General features: G+C 44.7%; 1 protein-coding gene across 2 annotated transcripts in view; it reads left to right on the forward strand.

Annotated features, from left to right (window-relative positions):
• Positions 1 to 23977, forward strand: part of PRUNE2 (prune homolog 2 (Drosophila)) — a 253604-nt gene that overhangs the window by 152005 nt on the left and 77622 nt on the right. The window contains exons 4-6 of one of the 2 annotated variants that reach the window (XM_011984087.1): positions 1738 to 1896; positions 4108 to 10702; positions 11360 to 12107. In XM_011984087.1, coding sequence (XP_011839477.1) covers positions 1738 to 1896; positions 4108 to 10702; positions 11360 to 12107 — 7502 coding nt within the window. Of the gene's footprint in view, positions 1 to 1737; positions 1897 to 4107; positions 10703 to 11359; positions 12108 to 23977 lie in introns of those variants that run through there. The other variant, XM_011984088.1, reaches the window with a different exon arrangement.

A 23977-nucleotide genomic window follows, 5' to 3' on the forward strand; every position in this document is an offset into this window, starting at 1 on the left:
GTAAGATGCCAGATGAGAGAGGCTGCCTCAGAGTAGATGGCAAAGCCTCCTTGAAACATGGAAGCCAGTGATGGGCAGAGCCTGCCTGCCTGCCTACCTAGGGTCTTGTGTGCCCTCTTCAGAGCCTCACAGACCTTGAGATTCAACTCAGCAGAATTACAGTATGGGTATGATGGCTATTTGAAGTGGCTGGTAAATAGTCTAAGCCACAAATACCCAATCCACGAGTTTCAAAGAACGACCAGATAGACGTTAATGTGGGCGTGGGGAAATCTGCAACTCTCTGCACTGCACCGTTCACTTCTTCACAGCGGCTGTCCTAGGAGATGTGTGTGGCACTTCTACTTTCTGTGGTGCACACTTCTGTGTTGTTTTAGCATCTTACCTGTGGCAGGCATAATTCTGATTGCTGTTATAATCAGAAAAAATCAACAGAATTCTTTAAATCCCTTGAGTGTACATTGTGGTGTTTTTGTTGAGTGACACAATAGACTGTCAGTTGATGAATTATGTAGTGTGATCATATATGTGCTAGGATAGATACGTATGTGGACTATGATAGAAGATTATGGATGATGGAGCACAGGTTGATTTTGTGTACCTGTCTCTCCAGTCGTCCAACAAACATTTCTTGAACAGCTAGTATATGCCAGGCGTTATGTTAGGGGCTAGCGTATGTTCTTCACTGTACTTCTTTAAGGAAGAGAGACACCCATGCAGACAAAGTGGCTCTCATTGTAGTTAATAAAACTGGAAGACAGACCAGCTGCAGTGGCTTACGCCTCTAAGCCCAGAACTTTGGGAGGACGAAGTGGGCGGATCAGTTGAGCCCAGGAGTTCGAGACCAGCCTGGGCAAAATGACAAAAGTTCATGCCTACAAAAAATACAATAAATTAGCTGGGCATGGTGATGCACACCTGTAGTCCCGGCTACTCGGGAGGCTGAGGTGGGAGGATCGCTTGAGCCTGGGAGGCATAGGTTGCATTGAGCCGAGATCACACCACAGCACTCCAGCCTGAGTGACAGTGTGAGACCCTGTCTCAAAAATAAACAAACATATACATACATACAGTAAATAAAACTTGAAGCAGCCAGAGCACTTTTTGCAAATGATGTAAGCCACACCTGGGGATTCTGAGGTATTGGGATCCCTGTCTGCAATTATTCATTCCTCCACAGCTGCCACATAGAACAAGCAAATCTGACATCACAGCTCTTTCAAAAATCTCTCAGAATTCTACACTGGAATAAAGATCACCCAGTAAACTCAGCTATGTTCATTCATAGGAATTTCTCCTTGGAGTTAATAATAATCATTAGAAAAAAATTACAGGAAGAAATAATAATTTCCTCCTATTCTTCTTGTGATAAATTGTAACAATAGCAGACATTCTTATATAGACCCTATCAGCGATAAGAGGGAAAATAGGATTTGCAAATTAAGTATATGAATAAATATATTAGAAAAAATGTTTAGGATATTTGTTCTTTGTCTAAACTATTCTTAATAATGGCAAAAACTCCTTTCTTATGTGGTTTGGGAAAACAAACAAGCAAAGTGTGTGTTAAGCCATAGCATGGAAGTTTCCACGCTTTCTCAAAGCAAACTGTATTTCACTTGCCTTAAATCATAAATGTCTGTCCTAAATACAGCATGAGACTGGACAAATTTGTGGCACAACTCCTCACAGCTGGGAAGTTTGACATTAATATCAAATTTCCTGTTGTTGTTTCAGAATTGTCTGTTTCACAGCAATATTACCAGTGACTTGAAAGCATTTACAGACAAGTTTGGTTTTGACGTCCTCATCCTGTTCGCCAGCTATCTGTCAGAGGAGCAGCAGCCGAGACGACAGATTGCTGTGTACTCAGAAAACGTAGAGCTGTGCAGTCAGGTGAGCCCCTCCTCTGACCCCGGCGTGTTTCCCTGTGTCCTAACCTGCTGGCTCTCAGAACACACAGTGCAAGACAGAACAGATTGGTGGCTCATGAGCAATTAGCCCAAGAGATGGAGTCCTGGAGGTTTGAGTTTTAGGAAATGTTGAGGGTATTTTGTACCTTTGGCCTTTTAAGAAAGCCCCAGAAGAATTTCTCTTCTTGACTGAATCCATGGTGCAAAACATTAGCTCTTTCTCACCCCCAAAAGAGCAAGTCCTCCTTTGGGTGCTGTTTTCTTCTAGGACTGCTCCCTAATCATAACTAACAAGGTTTAGCCCCTGTCCCAGGACCCATTTGATGCCCAGTGTTTAAGACCTGGTGATCTGATGCTTTAATCAAAGTTAGTCTGTCTCCAGGTACCAGAACTCTGACTAGGTAATCAATTATCCTCCAGGTTGATCGCTGAGTCTTTTAACCCAAGGCCTAGGAAATAAAAATAAAAATAAAAAAAGAATTAGATAAAATTAATCAATATAGGCCTTTGGATATACCAAGCCAGGTGTACTTAATAACTAATATGAGAACATACATGATTCACTGTAACAGGAGCCACATGGCCCTGCATGCTTCATCACTCATTTTTCCTCACTAATGGATTCAATGCCTCATGAATCCACAGGTGGCTAGAGGCACAGTCTCTTCCCCTTTCTTTTCTACGTCCTCCTTTCTGTCCCCGAAGAGCTCCACTGTAGCTCTCTTGACACATGCCTGTGGGTACTCTCGGGCTCTCTCAAGTCCAAATGTGAGAGAGCATCTCCTCCTCTGACCTGCATCACCAGCCTATGGTTTTTTCCAACACTTTACTCTGCATTTGGTTTCAAAGGTAAATTTCATCTTTGGTCACTGGCTTCCCAGGGATGGGATTTAGGCCTTGGAAGCCTACAATATGGCAGCTTTCAAATCACTTTTAGCAGTAGACCCCTTTTTCAAACCAATTTGAAAATTGGTTCATTGGAAACAGACAAAAGTAGAAGAGCAGATGAAGGAGTTAAAAGCCCTTGAGCTGACCCCAGTCCTCTTCTCTTCTCCCCACTCACCCTCCCCACCCTAGCAATAGCCAGAGGTGGATCCCTGGAATCTTAAGCAACAGAGTCCTGGCTCTGGCCTAGCGAGTCTCTCTTTGCCTGTGTGGTCACACCACTGGCTGAGTCAGCCTTTGCAGCAGACTGCCTGGGTGCAGAACTCAGGCTCCAGCACTTGTTAGCTGTGTGTTGCTGGACAAGTTATTTAATCTTCCTGTGTCTTCATTTCTTCATGGGTAAAATGGAAATAAAAAGAGTTCCTACCTTGTGGAATTACTGTGATGATTAAAAGAGATAATGATCATAAAACCCTTAGAACCATGCCTGGCACATGAAAGCACTCAATAAATGTTAATTATAGTAGTAGTATCTGTGTGAGCTCCATGGTGGTAGTGGTGGTGGTGATTATTATTATTATTATTAATTTTACCTCTAGTAATCCTGTGGGGCCATTTCAAAGGCCCAGCACAACAAAATACTCCTGACATTCCCTAAAAATCAGAAAGCCGCCACCCAGTTCTGGCCTCACACTGACTGTCAGTGTCCCCTTGCCTCCCAGGTTGGCTTTGTCTGTTTTGGGCTCCATGCTTCCGTTACCTGGGGTGAAAGGCTCTGAGGGGTCCTGAGTGCTGTTCAGAAAGGTCAGACCCTGGGAGCATCTGTCTTTCCTACTCTCTCTTTTGCATTCTGAAGCTATCAGACGTTCAAGCAGCCCTGGCTGCCCCTCCCAAACGAGAGCCTGTCTCCTGATCTTCTCCCCTTATTCCAACACTTTTCCTATAGTTGTCAGCAACATGCGTTATCTCTGCTTTTTTTGCAACTCAAGTTACATTGCTGTTGGAAGATGTTATTATATTACAGTTAGGAAAGAAGTTAGATGGTTTAAACTCCTTTACCCAAAACGTTCAGGAGCCATCAAAATCGAGCACCTGGATTTTGAATTAAACAGAGAAACAGTTGGATAGAATTGGAGAAAAGGTTGGTGGTATAGTAATCAGAACTTTCCAAGTTTGAGATCTTCTTTTTCAGACAGATGAACACAGACTAATTTTATATTTAAAAAATTAAGAGAGATAAATTGCAAAGCGCAGTTGCAAAGTGCAACAGTGCCTGAGTGCTGACACAAATTCCTGTGCCTTCCGACAGATTTGCTGTGAGCTAGAAGAGTGTCAGAACCCTTGCCTAGAACTGGAGCCCTTTGACTGTGGCTGTGATGAGATCCTGGTGTACCAACAAGAGGACCCTTCAGTGACTTGTGATCAGGTGGTTCTCGTTGTCAAGGAAGTCATCAACAGGAGGTGTCCAGAGATGGTCTCCAACAGCCGGACGTCCTCAACAGAAGCCGTGGCAGGCAGTGCCCCCCTCTCCCAGGGGTCTTCTGGGATTATGGAATTGTATGGTTCTGACGTAGAGCCACAGCCCAGCTCTGTGAATTTCATAGAGAACCCTCCAGATCTCAACGATTCTAACCAGGCTCAGGTGGATGCCAACGTAGACCTCGTTAGCCCAGACAGCGGACTGGCTACCATTAGGAGCAGCCGCTCATCCAAGGAGAGCTCTGTTTTCCTCAGTGATGACAGCCCCGTGGGAGAAGGTGCTGGGCCTCACCACACCCTCCTCCCAGGGCTTGACTCCTACAGCCCCATCCCTGAAGGGGCGGTTGCGGAGGAACACGCATGGTCTGGAGAACATGGTGAACACTTCGACCTCTTCAATTTTGACCCAGCACCCATGGCTTCTGGCCAGTCCCAGCAATCTTCTCATTCTGCAGACTACTCCCCAGCGGATGACTTCTTCCCCAACAGCGACCTGTCAGAAGGACAGCTCCCCGCTGGGCCTGACGGACTTGATGGCATGGGAACCAACATGTCTAATTATTCGTCCACTTCACTTTTGTCGGGGGCTGGCAAAGATAGCCTTGTGGAATATGATGAGGAGTTTGTCCAGAGACAAGAAAGTCCCAGAGATAACTCTGAAAGAAATTTGAGCCTGACAGATTTTGTGGGAGATGAATCCCCTTCACCAGAAAGGCTAAAAAATATTAGAAAGAGGATCCCACCAACACCCATGAATAGTTTAGTAGAAAGCTCGCCATCCACAGAAGAACCAGCCTCACTCTATACAGAAGATATGACCCAAAAAGCCACTGACACAGGTCACATGGGGCCACCTCAGACCCATGCACGGTGCAGCAGCTGGTGGGGTGGTTTGGAAATTGACTCCAAAAATGTTGCAGATGCGTGGAGTTCTAGTGAACGGGAATCTGTTTTCCAGAGCCCTGAATCGTGGAAAGAGCATAAGCCAAGCTCCATTGATAGGAGAGCCTCAGATTCGGTATTTCAGCCAAAGAGTCTCGAATTCACAAAGTCAGGTCCCTGGGAGTCTGAATTTGGTCAGCCTGAACTGGGTAGCAATGATATTCAAGACCAAAATGAAGAAAGCTTGTCATTCCAGAACGTGCCCATGGAGAAGCCACCTTTGCCAAATACATCTCCCCAAGGAACAAACCACCTGATAGAAGACTTTGCTTCTTTGTGGCGTTCTGGTCGCTCTCCCACAGCCATGCCCGAGCCCTGGGGAAATCCTACAGATGATGGTGAACCAGCAGCTGCGGCGCCATTCCCAGCCTGGAGTGCGTTTGGTAAGGAAGATCATGCTGAAGCGTTAAAAAATACCTGGAATTTGCACCCAACAAGTGGCGAGACACCTTCTGTTAGGGACCCGAATGAGTGGGCCATGGCAAAAGGTGGATTTGTCTTTTCTTCTTCAGAACTACTGGACACTTCACCCAGTGAGATAAATAATGAAGCAGCTCCAGAAATCTGGGGCAAGAGGAACAATGACTCCAGGGATCACATCTTTGCACCTGGAAATCCCAGTTCTGATCTGGATCATACATGGACTAATTCTAAGCCACCAAAAGAAGATCAGAATGGTTTAGTGGATCCTAAAACTAGGGGCAAAGTATATGAAAAGGTAGATTCCTGGAACCTTTTTGAGGAGAGTATGAAGAAAGGAGGGTCAGACGTCCTAGCTCCTTGGGAAGATTCCTTCTTATCTTACAAATGCTCTGATTACAGTGCATCCAACCTAGGAGAAGATTCGGTGCCATCCCCCTTAGATACCAATTACTCCACCTCAGACTCTTACACATCACCAACATGTGCTGGAGACGAAAAGGAAACTGAACACAAGCCATTTGCTAAAGAGGAAGGTTTTGAGTCCAAAGATGGTAACTCCACGGCAGAGGAGACTGACATTCCACCTCAGTCACTGCAACAGCCATCTCGAAATCGAATCAGTTCAGGTCCTGGGAACCTAGACATGTGGGCTTCACCTCATACAGATAACAGTTCTGAAATAAATGCCACTCACGACCCGGATGAAAATGAACTCAAGACAGAGCACACAGATGGTAAGAATGTCTCCATGGAGGAGGACGTGGGGGAAAGCAGCCAGTCCAGTTACGATGACCCCAGCATGATGCAACTGTACAATGAAACAAACCGACAACTCACACTTCTGCACAGCAGCACCAACTCCCGGCAGACAGCGCCTGACAGTCTCGACTTGTGGAACAGAGTGATTTTGGAGGATACGCAGTCCACAGCAACGATCTCAGATATGGACAATGATTTGGACTGGGATGACTGCAGCGGGGGTGTGGCACTCCCCAGTGACGGTCAAACAGAAGGATACATGGCTGAAAGTACCGAGCCAGAAACCCGATTTACAGTGAGACAGCTGGAACCCTGGGGCTTGGAGTATCAGGAGGCAAATCAGGTAGATTGGGAGCTCCCTGCCTCTGATGAGCATACCAAGGACAGTGCTCCCAGTGGACATCACACACTGAATGAGAAAAGTGGGCAGCTAATTGCAAACAGTATTTGGGATTCTGTCATGAGAGATAAAGACATGTCATCGTTCATGTTACCAGGTTCCTCATATCTCACAGATTCAGAGCAAAGCGAATTGCCTTCTGAAATCCCCAGCCATTCAGCAAATGTTAAAGACACTCACTGCCCAGATGCGCCAGCAGCTTCTGGAACCAGTGAGTCAGGGGCACTTGTATCTCATCTTGACAACCAGGAGACAGAGAGGGAAACCCTGCAAAGTGATGCAGCATCCTTGGCGACTAGGCTTGAGAATCCAGGGCATTTTGCACACCCAGATCCATGGAAAGGTCATAGCAATGGACAAAGTGAAAGTGAGAAGGAAGCCCAGGGAGCCACCAACAGGGAGCACCTCGATGAAGAGGAGGTGATCGCCTCTGGTGTGGAGAGTGCCTCAGGGATTTCTGAAAAAGGGCAGAGTGACCAGGAACTGTCTTCTCCGGTTGCATCTGAACATCAGGAAATCTGCGTTAAATCAGGCAAAATCAGCTCTCTTGCAGTCACTTTCAGTCCTCAAACCGAGGAACCAGAGGAAGTTTCTGAGTATGAGAAGGGGTCTTACAATCTAGACTCCCGTGATGTGCAAACAGGGATGTCTGCAGATAACCTGCAGCCAAAAGACACCTATGAACAGAACCTCATGAGTCAGAGAAATTCAGGTGAAACTGCTGAGACTTCAGATGGGATGAATTTCCCAAAATATGTATCTGTACCAGAAAAGAATCTTGAGAAAACTGAAGAATGTAACATTCTAGAGCCAGAGAATGTGGGTGGAGGGGGACCTCACAAAGTTCCCCGAAGCCTTGACTTTGGGGATGCTCCTGTAGACAGTGTCGTGCATGTCAGCTGCACAAGTTCCGAGATAACCAAAAATCTTGACGTTAAGGGGACTGAAAATAGCCTTCCAGGAGCCAGTTCATCTGGAAATTTTGACAGAGATACTATTTCTAGTGAGTATACTCATTCAAGCGCATCAAGTCCTGAGTTAAATGATGCTTCAGTTGCGCTGTCTTCCTGGGGCCAGCAACCCAGTTCTGGGTATCAGGAAGAGAACCGAGGCAATTGGAGTGAACAGAATCACCAAGAATCTGAACTAATTACCACTGATGGCCAAGTAGAAATAGTTACCAAAATGAAGGATTTAGAGAAAAACAGAACAAATGAGTTTGAAAAGAGTTTGGATCGCAAAACTCCTACATTTTTAGAGATCTGGAATGACTCGATTGATGGTGATTCCTTGTCCTCTTTGTCCAGTCCTGAAACAGGCAGATATTCTGAGCATTCAGGGACACGTCAGGAAAGCAATCTCATCGCTAGCTACCAGGAGAAAAATGAACATGACATTTCTGCAACTGTGCAGCCAGAGGATGCCAGGGCCATTTCAACAAGCTCAGGTTCTGACGATGACAGTGTCGGTGGTGAAGAGTCAGTGGAGGAAGAGATCCAGGCGGCCAACTGCCACGTTGCTCAGGATGAATCCAGGGCTTGGGAGTCACTGAATGAATCGAATAAGTTCTTGGTCACAGCTGATCCTAAGTCTGAAAATATTTATGACTACCTAGGCAGCTCAGAGCCAGCAGAGAATGAGAGTAAGTCAAATCCATTCTGTGACAATCAGCAAAGCAGCCCTGATCACTGGAATTTCTCACCGTTAACGGAGACTGAAATACAGGTTCCAGCAGTGGAGAAGGAGATGAGATCTTCTCCAGAAACAGGGAAGACAGGAGATGTTGCATGGCAAATATCTCCCAAAGCTGAACCAAAGAACGAAGATAATTCTCAACTGGAAATGCTGGGCTTCTCAGCTGATAGCACTGAGTGGTGGAATGCCTTACCCCAGGAAGGGAGACTAATTGAGAGTACATCTGAAAGGGAGCTGTCTGATCCCAGTGATGTGTTGGAGATAAATTCTTCCGTATATCAAAATGCCAGTCCCTGGGGAGTACCAGTTCAGAATGATATTGAGCCCGTGGAAACACACTATACTAATCCTTTTAGTGACAACCATCAGTCACCCTTCCTGGAAGGTAATGGGAAGAACTCCCATGAGCAACTCTGGAACATTCAACCAAGGCAGCCAGACCCAGATGCTGACAAATTCAGCCAGCTTGTAATATTGGACCAAATCAAAGAAAAGGACTCAAGAGAGCAAACCTTTGTGTCTGCTGCTGGCGATGAGCTGACTCCTGAAACACCGACCCAAGAGCGGCGTCAGGACGCCATGCTGTCAGTCTGTGATCAGCCAGATGCAGCCTTTACTCATGCAGAGGAAAATGGTTGTGTTACATCTAATGTTTCAACAAATGAAGGTCAAGAAACAAATCAGTGGGAACAAGAAAAATCATACCTGGGTGAGATGACACATTCAAGCATTGCCACAGAAAATTTTCCTGCTGTCAGTTCTCCCACCCAACTGATAATGAAGCCAGGCTCTGAATGGGATGGCTCTGCCCCAAATGAGGACTCCCAAGGTACATTTGTGCCAGATATTTTACATGGCAACTTTCAAGAGGGTGGGCAGCTGGCCTCTGCCGCGCCTGACTTGTGGGTGGATGCTAAGAAGCCCTTCAGTTTGAAAGCAGATGGTGAGAATCCTGATATCCTGACACATTGCGACCATGACAGCAATTCTCAGGCTTCCAACAGCCCTGATATATGTCACAATTCTGAAGCGAAGCAAGACACTGAGAAGCACCTCGGTGCTTGCATGGGACCTGAAGTGGAATCCAGTGAGCTTTGTCTCACTGAGCCAGAGATGGATAAAGAACCCATTCATGAGCCTGGACAGGAGTTTGTCCCATCCAATGCAGAACTCGATTCTGAAAACGCAACTCTGCTGCCTCCAATTGGCAATCAGGCAGACATAAAGGGCTCCTCTCAGCCCGCCTCTCATAAAGGTTCACCTGAACCTTCTGAAATAAATAGTGATGACAATACAGATTTACAAGCATCAGAAAAAGGAGCCAGCCCAGATATGGCACCAATTTTGGAACCAGTTGACAGAAGAATCCCAAGGATTGAAAATGTGGCAACTAGCATTTTTGTAACTCACCAAGAGCCAACTCCAGAAGGCGACAGTTCTTGGTTATCAGACAGCTTTTCTCCTGAAAGTCAGTCTGGTGCAAGAGCTTTGTTTGATGGTGAGCCACGTTTATCCACAGAGAATCCTGCCATGGTTCATGATGCTTTGCTAGCCTCAGACACTTGTCTGGATATAAGCGAAGCTGCCTTTGACCACAGTTTCAGCGATGCCTCAGGTCTCAACACATCCACGGGAACGATAGATGACATGAGTAAACTGACATTATCCGAAGGTCATCCTGAAACGCCAGTTGATGGGGACCTAGCGAAGCAAGATATCTGCTCATCCGAAGCCTCGTGGGGTGATTTTGAATACGATGTAATGGGCCAGAATATCGATGAAGATTTACTGAGAGAGCCTGAACACTTCCTGTATGGTGGTGACCCTCCTTTGGAGGAAGATTCTCTGAAGCAGTCGCTGGCACCATACACACCTCCCTTTGATTTATCCTATCTCACAGAGCCTGCCCAGAGTGCTGAAACAACAGAGGAAGCTGGGTCTCCAGAGGATGAGTCTCTGGGATACAGAGCAGCAGAGATAGTGCTTTCTGCGCTTCCTGATCGAAGAAGTGAGGTAAACCAGGCTGAGACCAAAAACAGACTGCCTGGATCCCAGCTGGCTGTGCTACATATTCATGAAGACCCTGAGTCCGTTTATTTGCCTGTGGGAGCAGGCGCCAACATTTTGTCTCCATCAAGCATTGACTGGGAAGTAGAAACAGATAATTCTGATTTACCAGCAGGTGGAGACATAGGACCACCAAATGGTAAGAAACATCCCATTCTTCCACCTCCAAGAAACCACTGCGTTAATTAAACTAGTGAATATTTATAAGACACACTCTTCCTACCAATGAGGGTAGAGAGGAACTAACTACATTTGCAAGGAATGCCTCACCAAGTCCTGTATTATAACAGCAGTAAAAACTAATGCATATATAGTACCTATCTCTGATAGTGCACAAGAAAATCAAATGACTCTACAAAATAAAAATATTTTCTAACTGGGCACAAGGGCTCACGCCTGTAATCCCAGCACTTTGGGAAGCCAAGGAGGGTGGATCACCTGATGTCAGGTGTTCGAGACCAGTCTGGCCAGCATGGTGACACCCCGTCTCTACTAAAAATACAAAAATTAACTGGGTGTGGTGGCAGCCGCCTGTAGTCCCAGCTACTCGGGAGGCTGAGGCAGGAGAATAGCTTGAAACCAGGAGGTGGAGGTTGCAGTGAGCTGAAATCACACCATTGCACTCCAGCCTGGGTGCTGGAGCGGGACTCTGTCTCAAATAAATAAATAAATAAATAATATAAAAATAAAAGCATTAAGTTACCTCTTTTAGATGATCATTTGCAAGGATAACAAATCACACAATGTGTTCATTAAATCTTGTTCTCCTCTTCTCACTTTCAACTTCCACTTCTAGGTGACAGCAAGGAAATATCAGAATTGGAAGAAGAAAAAGTAATTCCTACCAAAGAGCCTGAGCAGATAAAATCAGAGTACAAGGAAGGCAGATGTACAGAGAAGAATGAAGATCGTCATGTACTACACATGGATTACATACTTGTAAACCATGAAGAAAATTTACATTCAAAGCCAGAGGCCTGTGAAGAAAGAGAAAGCATAGCTGAATTAGAATTGTATGTAGGTTCCAAAGAAACAGGGCCGCAGGGAACTCAGTTACCAAGCTTCCCAGACACATGTCAGCCTGCCTCCTTAAATGAAACAAAAGGTATCTCTGCAGAGAAAATGTCTTCTAAAGGCGATACGAGATCATCTTTTGAAAGCCCTGCACAAGACCAGAGTTGGATGTTCTTGGGCCATAGTGAGGTTGGTGATCTATCATCAGGGCCTGGGTGGTCTGGCAAGACTGTGGAGCCATTCTCTGAACTCAGCTTGGGCGAGGGTCCCCAGCTGCAGATTCTGCAAGAAATGAAGCCTCTAGAATCTTTAGCACTAGAGGAAGCCTCTGGTCCAGTCAGCCAATCACAGAAGAGTAAGAGCCGAGGCAGGGCTGACCCGGATGCAGTTATGTTGCAGGTTGTCACCCATGACAATGAATGGGAAATGCTTTCACCACAGCCTGCTCAGAAAACCATGATCCGTGACACGGAAATGGAGGAGGAGACAGAGTTCCTTGAGCTCGGAACCAGGAAACCAAGACCACATGGGTAAGCAAAAAGCTAGATTTATTTATTTTTGCCTGAAAAGCAATTTATTTAGAAACCTGGGAAATGGTTAGAGGTTATGGAATATGAAGAATACCTGGATGATAGCAGCTTTGCTTATATTGAATGCAAGGCATACCATCAGTAAAAGCAGCTACTAGATAACTATTACTGTAATGGTGATTTATGTACATTTTCAGTCAAAAAGCCCCTTCAATTTTCATTCAGAGTCATACCTACCCCCCAACTGCCACCCCACCTACTTGAATACCTACATGACTCTTAAACAGGCAGTTGGGAATACAAGGGAATGACACTAACGTTTAATCAGCACCTACTATGTGCGAGGCAGTTTGCATATATTACCTCATTTAATCCTAACATGCCAGTGCGGGGAATGGAAGGGATGGGGTTGAGTAGGGGGATTCAAGGCTCAGAAAGTTTCTATAACTTGCCTAGAATTAAGTAACCAGAGTGAACACTCTGGGATTCAAAGCTTGCCACCTCCAAAGCCTTAGCATGCAGAAAAGTCATTTTCTGGTTTTATGTAAGCACCTAATTTATCATTGGAGACAGAGAGACTCCATAGGCTTCTCCAAATCTCAGTGTAAAACATTCATTCTTTAATTGGCAGAGAAATTGGCAAACTGTCACCAAATCAGCGATTCAGTCATTCATTCACTCATTCATTCATTCATTCATTCACCATGTGGTTTTTGAGAGCTTGCTCTGTGCCATGGTCCGGGTAGCCAATGGGCATATATCAGGGAATAGGATGTCATCACTGCCCTCAAGCTGCCAGTCTCTGCTGAAACTGTTTAGCAATCTCCATTTCTCTTCATTTGTGTTTATGAAGCCCTCCTGCTTCCAGGGACAAAAGAACAAATTGTGAAAAATAACTTAAGGGGAAAGTCATGTTTCCTCCTTGAAATGTAACAGAGAAAAGATATTGGCCAGGCACGGTGGCTCACACCTGTAATCCCAACACCTTGGAAGCCCAAGGTGAGTGGATCCCTTGAGGTCAGGAGTTTGAGGCCATCCTGGCCATCATGGTGAAACCCCATCTCTACTAAAAATTCAAAAATTAGCCAGGAGTGGTGGCAGCACCTGTAATCCCAGTTACTTGGGAGGCTGAGACAGGAGAATCACTTGAACCTGGGAGGTGGAGGTTGCAGTGAGCCAAGATCGTGCCACTGCCCTCCAGCCTGAGCAACAGAGCCAGACTTCCATCTTAAAAAAAAAAAAAAAAGGGAGAAAAAATATCTTTTTTTTTTCCTACTCAGCGTGGGAATATAAAGGACTATACATACCACGTACCCACAGTGAGTCAAAGAATCTGGATTCCAGCCTGGCTCTACCATGACTGATTATACATTTTAGGATTAATCCCAGGCTTAGGTTTTCTCATCCGTAAAATTAGTGAGTTGGGCTGAAAAATCTCAAGCCTTTGTGCAGTATTAAATTCTGGGAACTTAATTTGTGTGGAAACAGAATGTGTCCAGGAGAGCTTTGGCATTCGCAAATTACATTTCTTGACGAAAGGAACAAGGACAATGGAAAGAATAGCTGGGGTATGTTGAGGGTTAGCAAAGTGCAGAAGGGGTTAAAAGCTCTACCATATTCCAGGGCAGCTTCATAAATCCAGACGTTGTCAGCTGGCCTAATCCTTCTTTCTTCCTGTCAAGCTATTTTCTTCCAGAGAGACCTCAGATCCGTTATCAGAAAGCGAGTAGCAGATGGATCCCAGCAGCCCTGCTGGCATCGTTATAGATTGAGCTCAGAACTCAGGCAGCCATGAGTTGGCTAAGCTATTGTTTGGCTTCTTGTCTGCATTTTGCACACGCCGCTGAGATCCAATAGATGACAGTCGGTGTTCAATTGTGCCACCAGTACCTTTTCTTTCAACACGATTTCTTTGCTCATCCCTTTCCGCTCAGCTTTCGTAGTACTGAAACTTTCCTCACAATGGGGATGGGGCAGATTTTCGCTCCGGCATGTGTATTATCTTTTGCGTAAATAATTTACTCTGAATGTGTAAGTCTCCCTCTGTGCTAGATTTTCGGAGAAGAAAGAGTTGTCTAAAACAGTGATTCTCTAAGTGGGGTCCTAAGAACGGCAGCATCAGTATCACCTGAGTGCTTGTTAGAAATGCAAACTATTGGCCCTAACTCAGACCTGCGGAATCAGAAACTCTGGGGGTGAGGCCCAGTCAGCTGAGCTTCAGCAGCTCCTGGTGCCCTCCAAAGCTTGAGAACCACTGGTTTAAAACATACTGTCAGTCATCTAGGAGTTTACAATTTCATTAAAAAGTTAGACATAAGTAAAAAGGTAGATAGCAGTGTAATATTTAAGTCAAGCTAGTCAAAGCCCAGTGTCAGTTTAAGTATAAAATAGGTGCCAACTGTGGGCATTTTGCCATAGACTGGGTGCTAAACACTCTGTGTGCACTGTTTCACTTTACAACGGCAACCTGCGAGACAAGAGTTACACAAGTGAGGAAATAAGAGGAGAGACGTCTGTTTCGGGCACCTTTATGGAGCAGGCAACAGGAATCGCTTATTCTCTGTCAGACACAGGAGACAGAGTGCCCAGGGCCCATGATACTTTAAGGAGCCCATGAGAATATTTTCTTTTATAATCAGAAGAAAAAATTATTATACTTTCACGTGGATTACATTTTGTCTTTATACCAACAACGTTATAAAATAAACTTTTAAAAAATGTTTTAATGACAGAAGGGGCTTATGAGGGCAGAAGTGCCTAGGGCCCATGAAGTCGTACTGCAGCTCTGAGAGGTACGTTTAAAACAGTCACTAAAGGAAAGGTCACACTTTGGGAAGGCGAAGAAGAGGGTAAGAAGCTAGCTGAGTGAACTGGGATGAGTGCTATGAAGGAAGTCATGGAGACAGGAAGGTCATCACAGAAGCAAAACAACGAAATAGCTGTGGTTTCCCAAACAAAAACCTGGAAATATCTCTGATGCATAATCTGATCCTAGAACAGAAGATCCAAAATCAAGACCATTCTGCAAAAAAGAAAATTAAGAAAAGTTCTTCTTAAATAGAGATAGGTTCATAGTATGTGCAATATGACTCACCAGTTGTAAATCAGCTTCTCCCCTCCCCTCCTCAGCCTCAGCCTCTCTCAACTCCCAAACTGTTTTGAGAGCTGCAAGCCACATTTTCAAAGTCTGAGAAAGCATGAGAAAAATGCCTTTTCTCCTCATATGCCACCTACTGACTCTTGTTAACAAAAGTTGTTACTAGAACTGAAAGATAGCCTCTCTCCCTTGAGATCTGCAGCACTGCTTCACGTTCCCTAGGATCAGTCTTTTCAGAATCCTTTGCCAACACCTTGGTCATCCTCCAGCTGTAGACCTGTCCAGCAGGGGATCAAATACCAGTTCCCCAAGACAGTGACGGATATGCCTGAGCTTTCCTACGTAGTCACAAAGAATATTTGCAGGAGAATCTGTAGCACACAGACCTTTCTTAAAGGAAGAAACACTTAGCTGTTTATTTTAAAGAAAGCATGGTTGGAAGAATGATGTGTGAAGAAGGGGGTAAGCTGGTTACATGTTAGAGTTTTTCAGAAAAACAGAACAAATAGGAGATATCTGTATTTATATCTCCATCTTGCTATCTAGCTACTGAGAGAATTTTAAGGAATTGGCTCATGTGATTATGGGGGCTGGCAAGTCTGAAGTCTGTAGGGCAAGCTGGCAGCCTGGAAACTCAAGCAAGAGTCAGCATTGCAGTCGTGAATGTGAGTTCTGCAGGGCTGCAGGCTGGACACGCAGGCAGGTTTCTGGGCTGCAGTCTTCAGGAGAATTCCTTCTTCTTCAGAAAACGTCAGACTTTGCTATTAAGACCTTCATCTGATTGGATGAAGGCTCCTCACATTATGGAGGGTAGTTTGCTTTACTCAAAGTCTGCTGACCTCAATGTTAATCACATCTAAAAAAATACTTTTACAACAACATCTAAACTGGTGTCTGACCAAATCACTAGGTGTCATAGCCTAGCCAAGTCAAAACGTAAACATTAACTCTCACAGGTTATAGCAAAAAATCTGATCTATATGTTAAACAAGGATTAAGTCATTAAAATTTTAAAAGTCACTATCTGAATTATATGAAAATGTGACAATCAATATGCAAATATATTGGCTTTCCATAGATATAAGCAAAGAAATAATATGCAAGGGAATAAAAGAAAATCATTTCCAAGAGGACTGAGAAAACGGATGATACTCAACTGATGAATCTTCGGGAGATGCAGGCAGCTGTGGGGGATGGAGGATGGGGAGGAGGGGAGGAGAAGAGAGGAAATCGTTGTCTCGTGTACTTTTGAAACAGTGTTTAGACATAACCTGACCCTCGTATTTGTGGAGCTGTATCTTGTTTCCTAGCTCTGTGAGATGAGGTATTCAGTATTCCCTGAAATAAAGACGACCTTCAGACACAGTGTGTTTGGTTCTATGGTGATCTGTCTGCATCCTTTCTTTTTAAGTTTGTAATTTTTCACCTTTTTTTCCCATCTGATAACACTATAGAAAAGAATTTATCTTTCTGCTTGTGAGTGACACCGTGAGATCTTTTTGTTTTTCGTGAAATCAGGCTTTTTCTGTCTATGACTTACAGTTGGGGAGTTAGTACATTGGGTCTTTTATCCACGTGAATGTTGAAAATCAGAAATAGATTTAAAAATCAGTTGACTCTTTCTCTCACTGTTGGGTAACAGGAACTCTGAGAAGCATCAGGCCGACCAAGCGTACCCCACTTCTGAACATTTGCCGTTTCTCAGAGATGAGTTGATGCTCTCTGAACTCCAGTGCGCCCTTGCTTATTCACCATTTTTGGGCTTTGCCCTGTACCAAACCTGGAAGAACAAACTTAGCACTGACTCTGTGCTCATTTGTTTTTTTTGTTGTTGTTTTTTTTTTTTTTTTTGAGACGGAGTCTCGCTCTGTCACCCAGGCTGGAGTGCAGTGGCCGGATCTCAGCTCACTGCAAGCTCCGCCTCCCGGGTTCACGCCCTTCTCCTGCCTCAGCCTCCCAAGTAGCTGGGACTACAGGCGCCTGCCACCTCGCCCGGCTAAGTTTTTGTATTTTTAGTAGAGACGGGGTTTCACTGTGTTAGCCAGGATGGTCTCGATCTCCTGACCTCGTGATCCGCCCGTCTCGGCCTCCCAAAGTGCTGGGATTACAGGCTTGAGCCACCGCGCCCGGCCGCTCCTTTGTTTTTGTAATTATATTTGATCCGTTGGTGCTGTGTGTTGTTGAGTTGGTGGTGATGAGTATTAAAAGTCCTTTGCTGGGCGCAGTGGCTCATGCCTGTAATCTCAACACTTCAGGAGGCCAAGGCGGGTGGATCACCTGAGGTCACGAATTTGAGACCAGCCTAGCCAATACGGCAAAACCCCATCTGTACTAAAATACAAAAATTAGTTGGGCATGGTGGCACACCCCTGTAATCCCAGCTACTCAGGAGGCTGAGGCAGGAGAATCGCTTGAACCCAGGAGGCGGAGGTTGCAGTGAGCCGAGATCACGCCACTGCACTCCAGCCTTGCTGAAAGACCAAAACTTTGTCTTTAAAAAAAAAAAAAAGTCCTTTACATTTGCAATTTAATTCAGGACTTAGTCTCTTTCCTTCATTTCCTTCTTTTCTCTCTTGTTTTCTCTCTCTTTCATGCCCTCCACCCACTTCTACATTTCTGGCCAGCCCTACCCAGAGCAGACTTTCCATAGTAAGTGCTTGCAGACTGACAAATACATTATTTTCTTTGGTCCACCCAAATGACACTTGACATAGACAGGGCAAGTGTTCCTATCCTCATTTCCCAGCCAGATGAGCAAACTCACTTAGCACATGAACTGCTTAATGTCATCCAGAAATGAGAAAGTGGTGAGGTTAGACCTAAATTTAAGTCTTCTCTGTCTAGCCCGGTGCTTGTCAATGAAACACAGCTGCTCAAACAAGCATTTCTTTTGAGCTGCTTCTATAGGTTGATGTTTTCATTCCTATTCTCCCGTTGTCCCATTGAAAGGCACATAAAGTGCAATAGGAGATATTTTGAGATGGACTGAGCCAGAATCCATGCCTGACTCCTCAGACAGTCTTGTGACTTACTGGGTTTTTTTGATGCCTGAGTAAATATTTGCTCCCACAGTGGATCTGTGAGTGCTAGTGCTGTGTCAGTGGGCTGCTCCCCATCTGTGGTATATGGGACCAACTGGAGTGGTTGGAGGCCAAAAGGAAGGGAGAGCATCAAAGCCCGTCAATGTTCATTTACGTTTTCCAAATATTTATACGTGTGGTATTTTGCGGTGAGGGATTTTACAGCCAGAGAGAGCCACGAGTGCCAAGATGAGGTGGTGCAACTCCGTTTCCCTGTGGGAGGAACGCCCACAAAGGAGTTCATTAGTGTTGTATTGGCTTCTAGTTTGAGGAAAAACCCAAGGTGCTTCTCTGGCTGGAACCTTGAAACATCACGACTAGTGGCATTGCTTACTTTAGGGGAAAAAAAAACCTCTCTGAAAATTGCTGGTATTTGAGGAAGACGAGAAGCCATGACTTTCGAAAGCAGGGTGTATTTGTGTGTCAGGGGCACAGCAGGAAAGTGATGACACATTCAAATTAGGAAGATTTGAGAGATTTAATAAAGAGAGTATTTACGAAGATGGAGGCAAAGCGTGAGGAACTCACAAGGAATGGTGCAGTAGCCCAGGAATAGGAGCAGCGTGGCTGTTATTCTTCCTAGACCCCAGAAGTGGGGAGACAGAGTGATGATCAGAACCCAGAAAGACAATTTTAGGTAGAAAGGGCCACCCTGAAAGGCATAGTGACCTAGTGTGAGGGACACGGCCAGCGGCAGACACTCCCACCTCTTCCCCGCCCTTCCCCCACCCGCCGTCATCTCTCACCAGGGGTCCTCATTGGTCAAAACCTAGTGGAGGCCCAGCGTCGTGCCTCCTGCCTGTAATCCCAGCACTTTGGGAGGCTGAGGCAGGCAGATTACTTGAGGTCAGGAGTTAGAGACCAGCCTGGTCAACATGGAGAAACCCCATCTCTACTAAAAATAGAAAAATTAGCTGGGCGTGGTGGCGGGCACCTATAGTCCCAGCTACTCGGGTGACTGAGGCATGAGAATGACTTGAACCTTGGTGGTGGAGGTTGCAGTGAGCCAAGATCATGTCATTGCACTCCACCCTGGGTAACAAAACAAACAAACAAAAAACTCAGTGGAAGTCGGAGGGTAAGTAAGGTAGGCTTGGGGCAGAAAGCAAGATGGAGAAAGTGGGAGAGTGGAGCTGACGAAGCAAACAGAAGCTGTTCAGCACAGCCAGCCTCGTTGGAGAGTGGTGGACCTCAGCCTCTGAAAACTGTCCTGAGATGTTCATGCGCATGATTAGTTAACTGTTTCTCCAGCACATTGGAGGATCGGTTTCCAAGATCTATGTGAGAGTTCTTTAGGAACAAAGGCTATCAAAAAGTCAGCGCAGGATTGGGTAACCCTTTGTAGAAGTCCAGGCTGCCGGTTCTGAACCAGCAGGGAATACTTGCCGACGTCGGAGACATTTTGGTTGTCACAACTGGGGTGGGTGCTCCAGTCATCTAATGGGCAGAGGCCAGGGATGCTGTTACATATCCTACAGTGCACAGAAGTGCCCCCCGCCACACAGGGTTATCCAGCCCCAAATGTCAATACTGCCAGTGGGAGAACTCTGCTCCCTCTGCCTTATTTTATTGCTACTATTTTTCCATCTGAAAAGATCTTATATTTACTTCTTTATTTAATTGATTCTGTTGCATCTGTCTCCACCTATGAGAATATAACCTCCAAGAAAGCGGAAGTTTGGTTTGTCTTGTTCATCATGGTATCCCTGTTGCTTAGAATAGCACCTGCCACATGTTAGACACCCCATAAACATGCCTGATTGAATGAACAGAAAAGAAAGGGAAGTTTGCTCAACGTAATTTGCTTTTAATGACACTGTGATAATTTCCGGCGTTTGTTGCTTCTTTTCCCAAGGGAGATGTGCTAGTTTTAGTTTGGAAGGAACATGCATCTTTCTTTTCTCAAGTTACCAAATCCATCTTTTTCTGTCTTTTGTAATTTGAGGCCATAGTTACCCATTTTCAGTGTTCCCATGCTTTCCTTGTTCATTACAGTTCCTTCAAGATTCTTTCAGCCTTTCAGTTTTCTGAGCCTTTTGTTATTCACTTCTCTCATCCTCATGGGGAGAAAATAGGTGTGTCTGTTCAATTTTTCTTCTTGGTCATCTGTTGCCTATACCATGGGTATTATAATCTCTTCACCTTGAAATAACTTTTCCTGGCTGGGCAAGGTGGCTCATGCCTGTAATCCCAGCACTTTGCAAGGCTGAGTTGGGCAGATCACCTGAGATCAGGAGTTCGAGACCAGCCTGACCAACATGGTGAAATCCCATCTCTACTAAAAATACAAAAAATAGCCAGCCGTGGTGGCACACACCTGTAATCCCAGCTACTCGGGAGGCTGAGGCAGGAGAATCACTTAAACCCGGGAGGCAGAGGTTGCAGTGAGCCGAGATTGTGCCACTGCACTTCAGCCTGGGTGAACGAGCAAGACCATCTCAAGTAATAATAATAATCATAATAATAACATTTTTATTAGAGAGGAACATTGTTTTATTTAATTAGTCATCTGTTATACCATCAACTCAAGCAGCTGTTGACAATATGTAATTTTCAAAGACTTTTATTTTTATTTTTTAAACTTCCATTTATTAAATAATAATTTTAAAGTATTAATTAGGCTCTCAGAGAATAACTAAAACTCCACTGGAGAATTTGACATCTATTCACCCTTTTCTTCAGCATAATAGAATGCTATTTACTGCAATTAAGCAGTAATTCTTATTTTTAAAAAATTTTAACTGCCTTTGTATAATGAATAAAATAATACATTTCCTCAAATACCCAGCATACTCGGAGTTAGGACTGTTTTGCTCTGGCACAATGTGCGAGAACATCTTGCAAGACAAAAGGGAGTATTATTGGTGATAACCTATGTCTCACATTTCCATTTAATGAAGTATTACTTAAAATGTTTGTAAGGTATCTGTGATTGGCCTGATGACAATAACTTAATCACCATTCCTAGCCAACTGCTGACTTTCAAAACAGATATTATTATTTAAAACAGAATTAGGCTAGATGTGGTGACTAACACCTGTAATCCCAGCGTTTTGGGAGGCCAAGGTGAGAGGATCACCTGAGGCCAGGAGCTTGAAACCAGACTGGTCAATATGGTGAAACCCTGTCTCTACTAAAAATACAAAAAATAGCCGGGCAAGGTGACACATGCCTGTAATCCCAGCTACTCAGAAAGCTGAGGCTGGAGAATCATTTGAATGTGGGAGGTGGAGGTTGCAGTGAGCCGAGATCACACCACTGTACTCCAGCCTGGGCCAGCCTGGGCGACAGAGCTAGGCTCCGTCTCAAAACAAAACAAAACAAAACAAATAAAACAGAATTGGTTACAGTGTTTGCTCTGTAGCCTTCAGCTGCTGCCTTTCCCAAATAGGGAAGGAAGCCCCTTCTAATGAGCCAGCACTTCATAAAGACAAGATCCCCATTTTCAGCCTTCGCCCTGGGCAGAAATTCCCAAGATATGCCCAGCTCCAAAGTTACTTTTTCTCCCCTAATGATTTGAGAAATTCACCCATGATTTTGCTGAACTTCTGCCAGCCAGTGACCCTGCAAAGTGATACCTTCCTGTGGGCCCCACCTCCGTCTCCTCCATAGCTGAAAGATATATGGCATGTGAGATATTATTTCATACTATTCATAGTTATGAAGAATTTGGTTGACTTTTAGTTTAAAGATATAAAATTTGCACCTTCCTCTTCTACTCCCTTCTTTACATAAAAATAGGAGCTAAGACTGGGTGCAGTGGCTCACCCCTGTAATCCAGCACTTTGGGAGGCCAAGGAAGGTGGATCACCTGAGGTCAGGAGTTCGAGACCATCCTGGCCAACATGGTGAAACTCCATCTCCACTAAAAATACAAAAATTAGCTGGGCATGGTGGTGGGTGCCTGTAGTTCCAGCTACTTGGGAGCCTGAAGCAGGAGAATTGATTAAACCTGGGAGGCATAGGTTACAGTGAGCTGAGATCACGCCATTGTACTCCAGCCTGGGTGACAGAGCGAGACTCCATTTCAAAAAAAAAGAGTAAGAGTAGGAGCTAACATCTCTCCACCCCACCTCCCATCAAAAAAACAAAAAGATTATATAACATTGGATTTCTAGTTATTTCCCAAATTAACATTTTGCTAGAAGTCTTTGATTTATCTGATAATATATATTTTTTGAACATCATACAAATAAACACATGCCTTTGTATTTTGTAAACATTTCATTAATACTTTATTTGCCTTAACTGTGTCGATATATCTGCTGGCATTTTTAGAATTAATAATGGTAGTAGCTAACATGTACCGTGAGGTTATTTTAACCCAGACTCTCTACATAGGTTATTTTACCTTTCTTCGGGGGTCGGGGAGACAGAGTCTCGCTCTGTCACCTAGGCTGGAGTGTGGAGTGCAGTGACACGATTTCCGTTCACTGCAACCTCCACTCCTGGGTTCAAGATTCTCCTGCCTCAGCCTTCTGAGTAGCTGAGACTACAGGCACATGCCACTATGCCCGGCTATCTTACCATTTTTAAGGAACATTATGATTACTGTCCATTCTGTGAATGAGCAGTCTTAAGGCTCCATGAGGTTTAGTAATGTCCACACTTGCTAATAAGTGGTGGAAATCAGATTTGAACTCGGCCTTGTGACTACAGGGTCCACAGGTTTACCTACACACCCCTTTGTCTCCCAGTCGCTGAAGTTGTACTGATCTTAGACAAGCATCCTAACTTTCTCTAGGACCTTCAGCTGGACTTCCTTATGAATCCTGCTATGTTTCCACAGTTCATTTTATTATGATTTTAACCATCGTTCATTCAATGAAAATAATTACATTGCTGTCATATAGGGATGTGCTGTGAAACTACAGAATTTTTTTTTTGAGAAGTTTCAGGAGAACTAAATTCCTTACAACTTGTGCTTTGAGCCCATTCACATCCAGTCTCACTCAGGAGCAGGAGTAGCAGCAGTTTTCCTCCACTGACATATAAATTAAAGGGCATTTTTGACTCCACAGCGTGGGAGAAAGGGTATCATATGTTTCCAAATGAAACCAGCACAGCCCCAGCTCTGTCCCCTAGCCAGAGCGGCTGCACGGGGAGATCTGGGAGGCAGGTGATCATCCTTATTTAGATGTGCCAGAGATCATGTGACCAGAAAATGGAGGCGAATCTGTATTTCCAGTTAACTGCTCAGAAGAGAGATGCTGAAGAGCTGTAGCCGTGCATGCTTCTCACCCTCCTGTTAGAAAGCCTTCTCTCATCCTCAGAAGGTAGGTGGGTCCTGGTGCAGCTTTTAGGATATCGGTACAGGAAGGACAGAATGAGATGGGGAGTGTTGTTCTCAAAGACTAATCTCTTGCTGCTGGGAAGTTGGCGGGGGGAGAGGGGAGGGGGATGAGAGGATGCCGAATTCTGCCCAGCCCCTTGCAACTGACAGTTGCCAGCTGCATTTTATTCCGTATCCACTCATCCTGGAAAGGCTGTGGTCTTTATGCTATCCCCGCCCCTCTCTTGGCGATCAGGTAATCAGGAAACAGACTTTGCACAGGTTTAATCATTTTGTTTTCTTTTATATCTATGATGAAAATGAAGAGAGAAAAACAAAAGGAAGCAACAGATTTGAAACTGTTTGAGACTATTGCCTAATGAGAAATAAAATGTCTATTTGGATTATTTGACAAGCAGGA

This window comes from Mandrillus leucophaeus, unplaced genomic scaffold (assembly GCF_000951045.1).
Source record: "Mandrillus leucophaeus isolate KB7577 unplaced genomic scaffold, Mleu.le_1.0 Scaffold260, whole genome shotgun sequence".
Lineage (NCBI taxonomy): Eukaryota > Metazoa > Chordata > Mammalia > Primates > Cercopithecidae > Mandrillus > Mandrillus leucophaeus.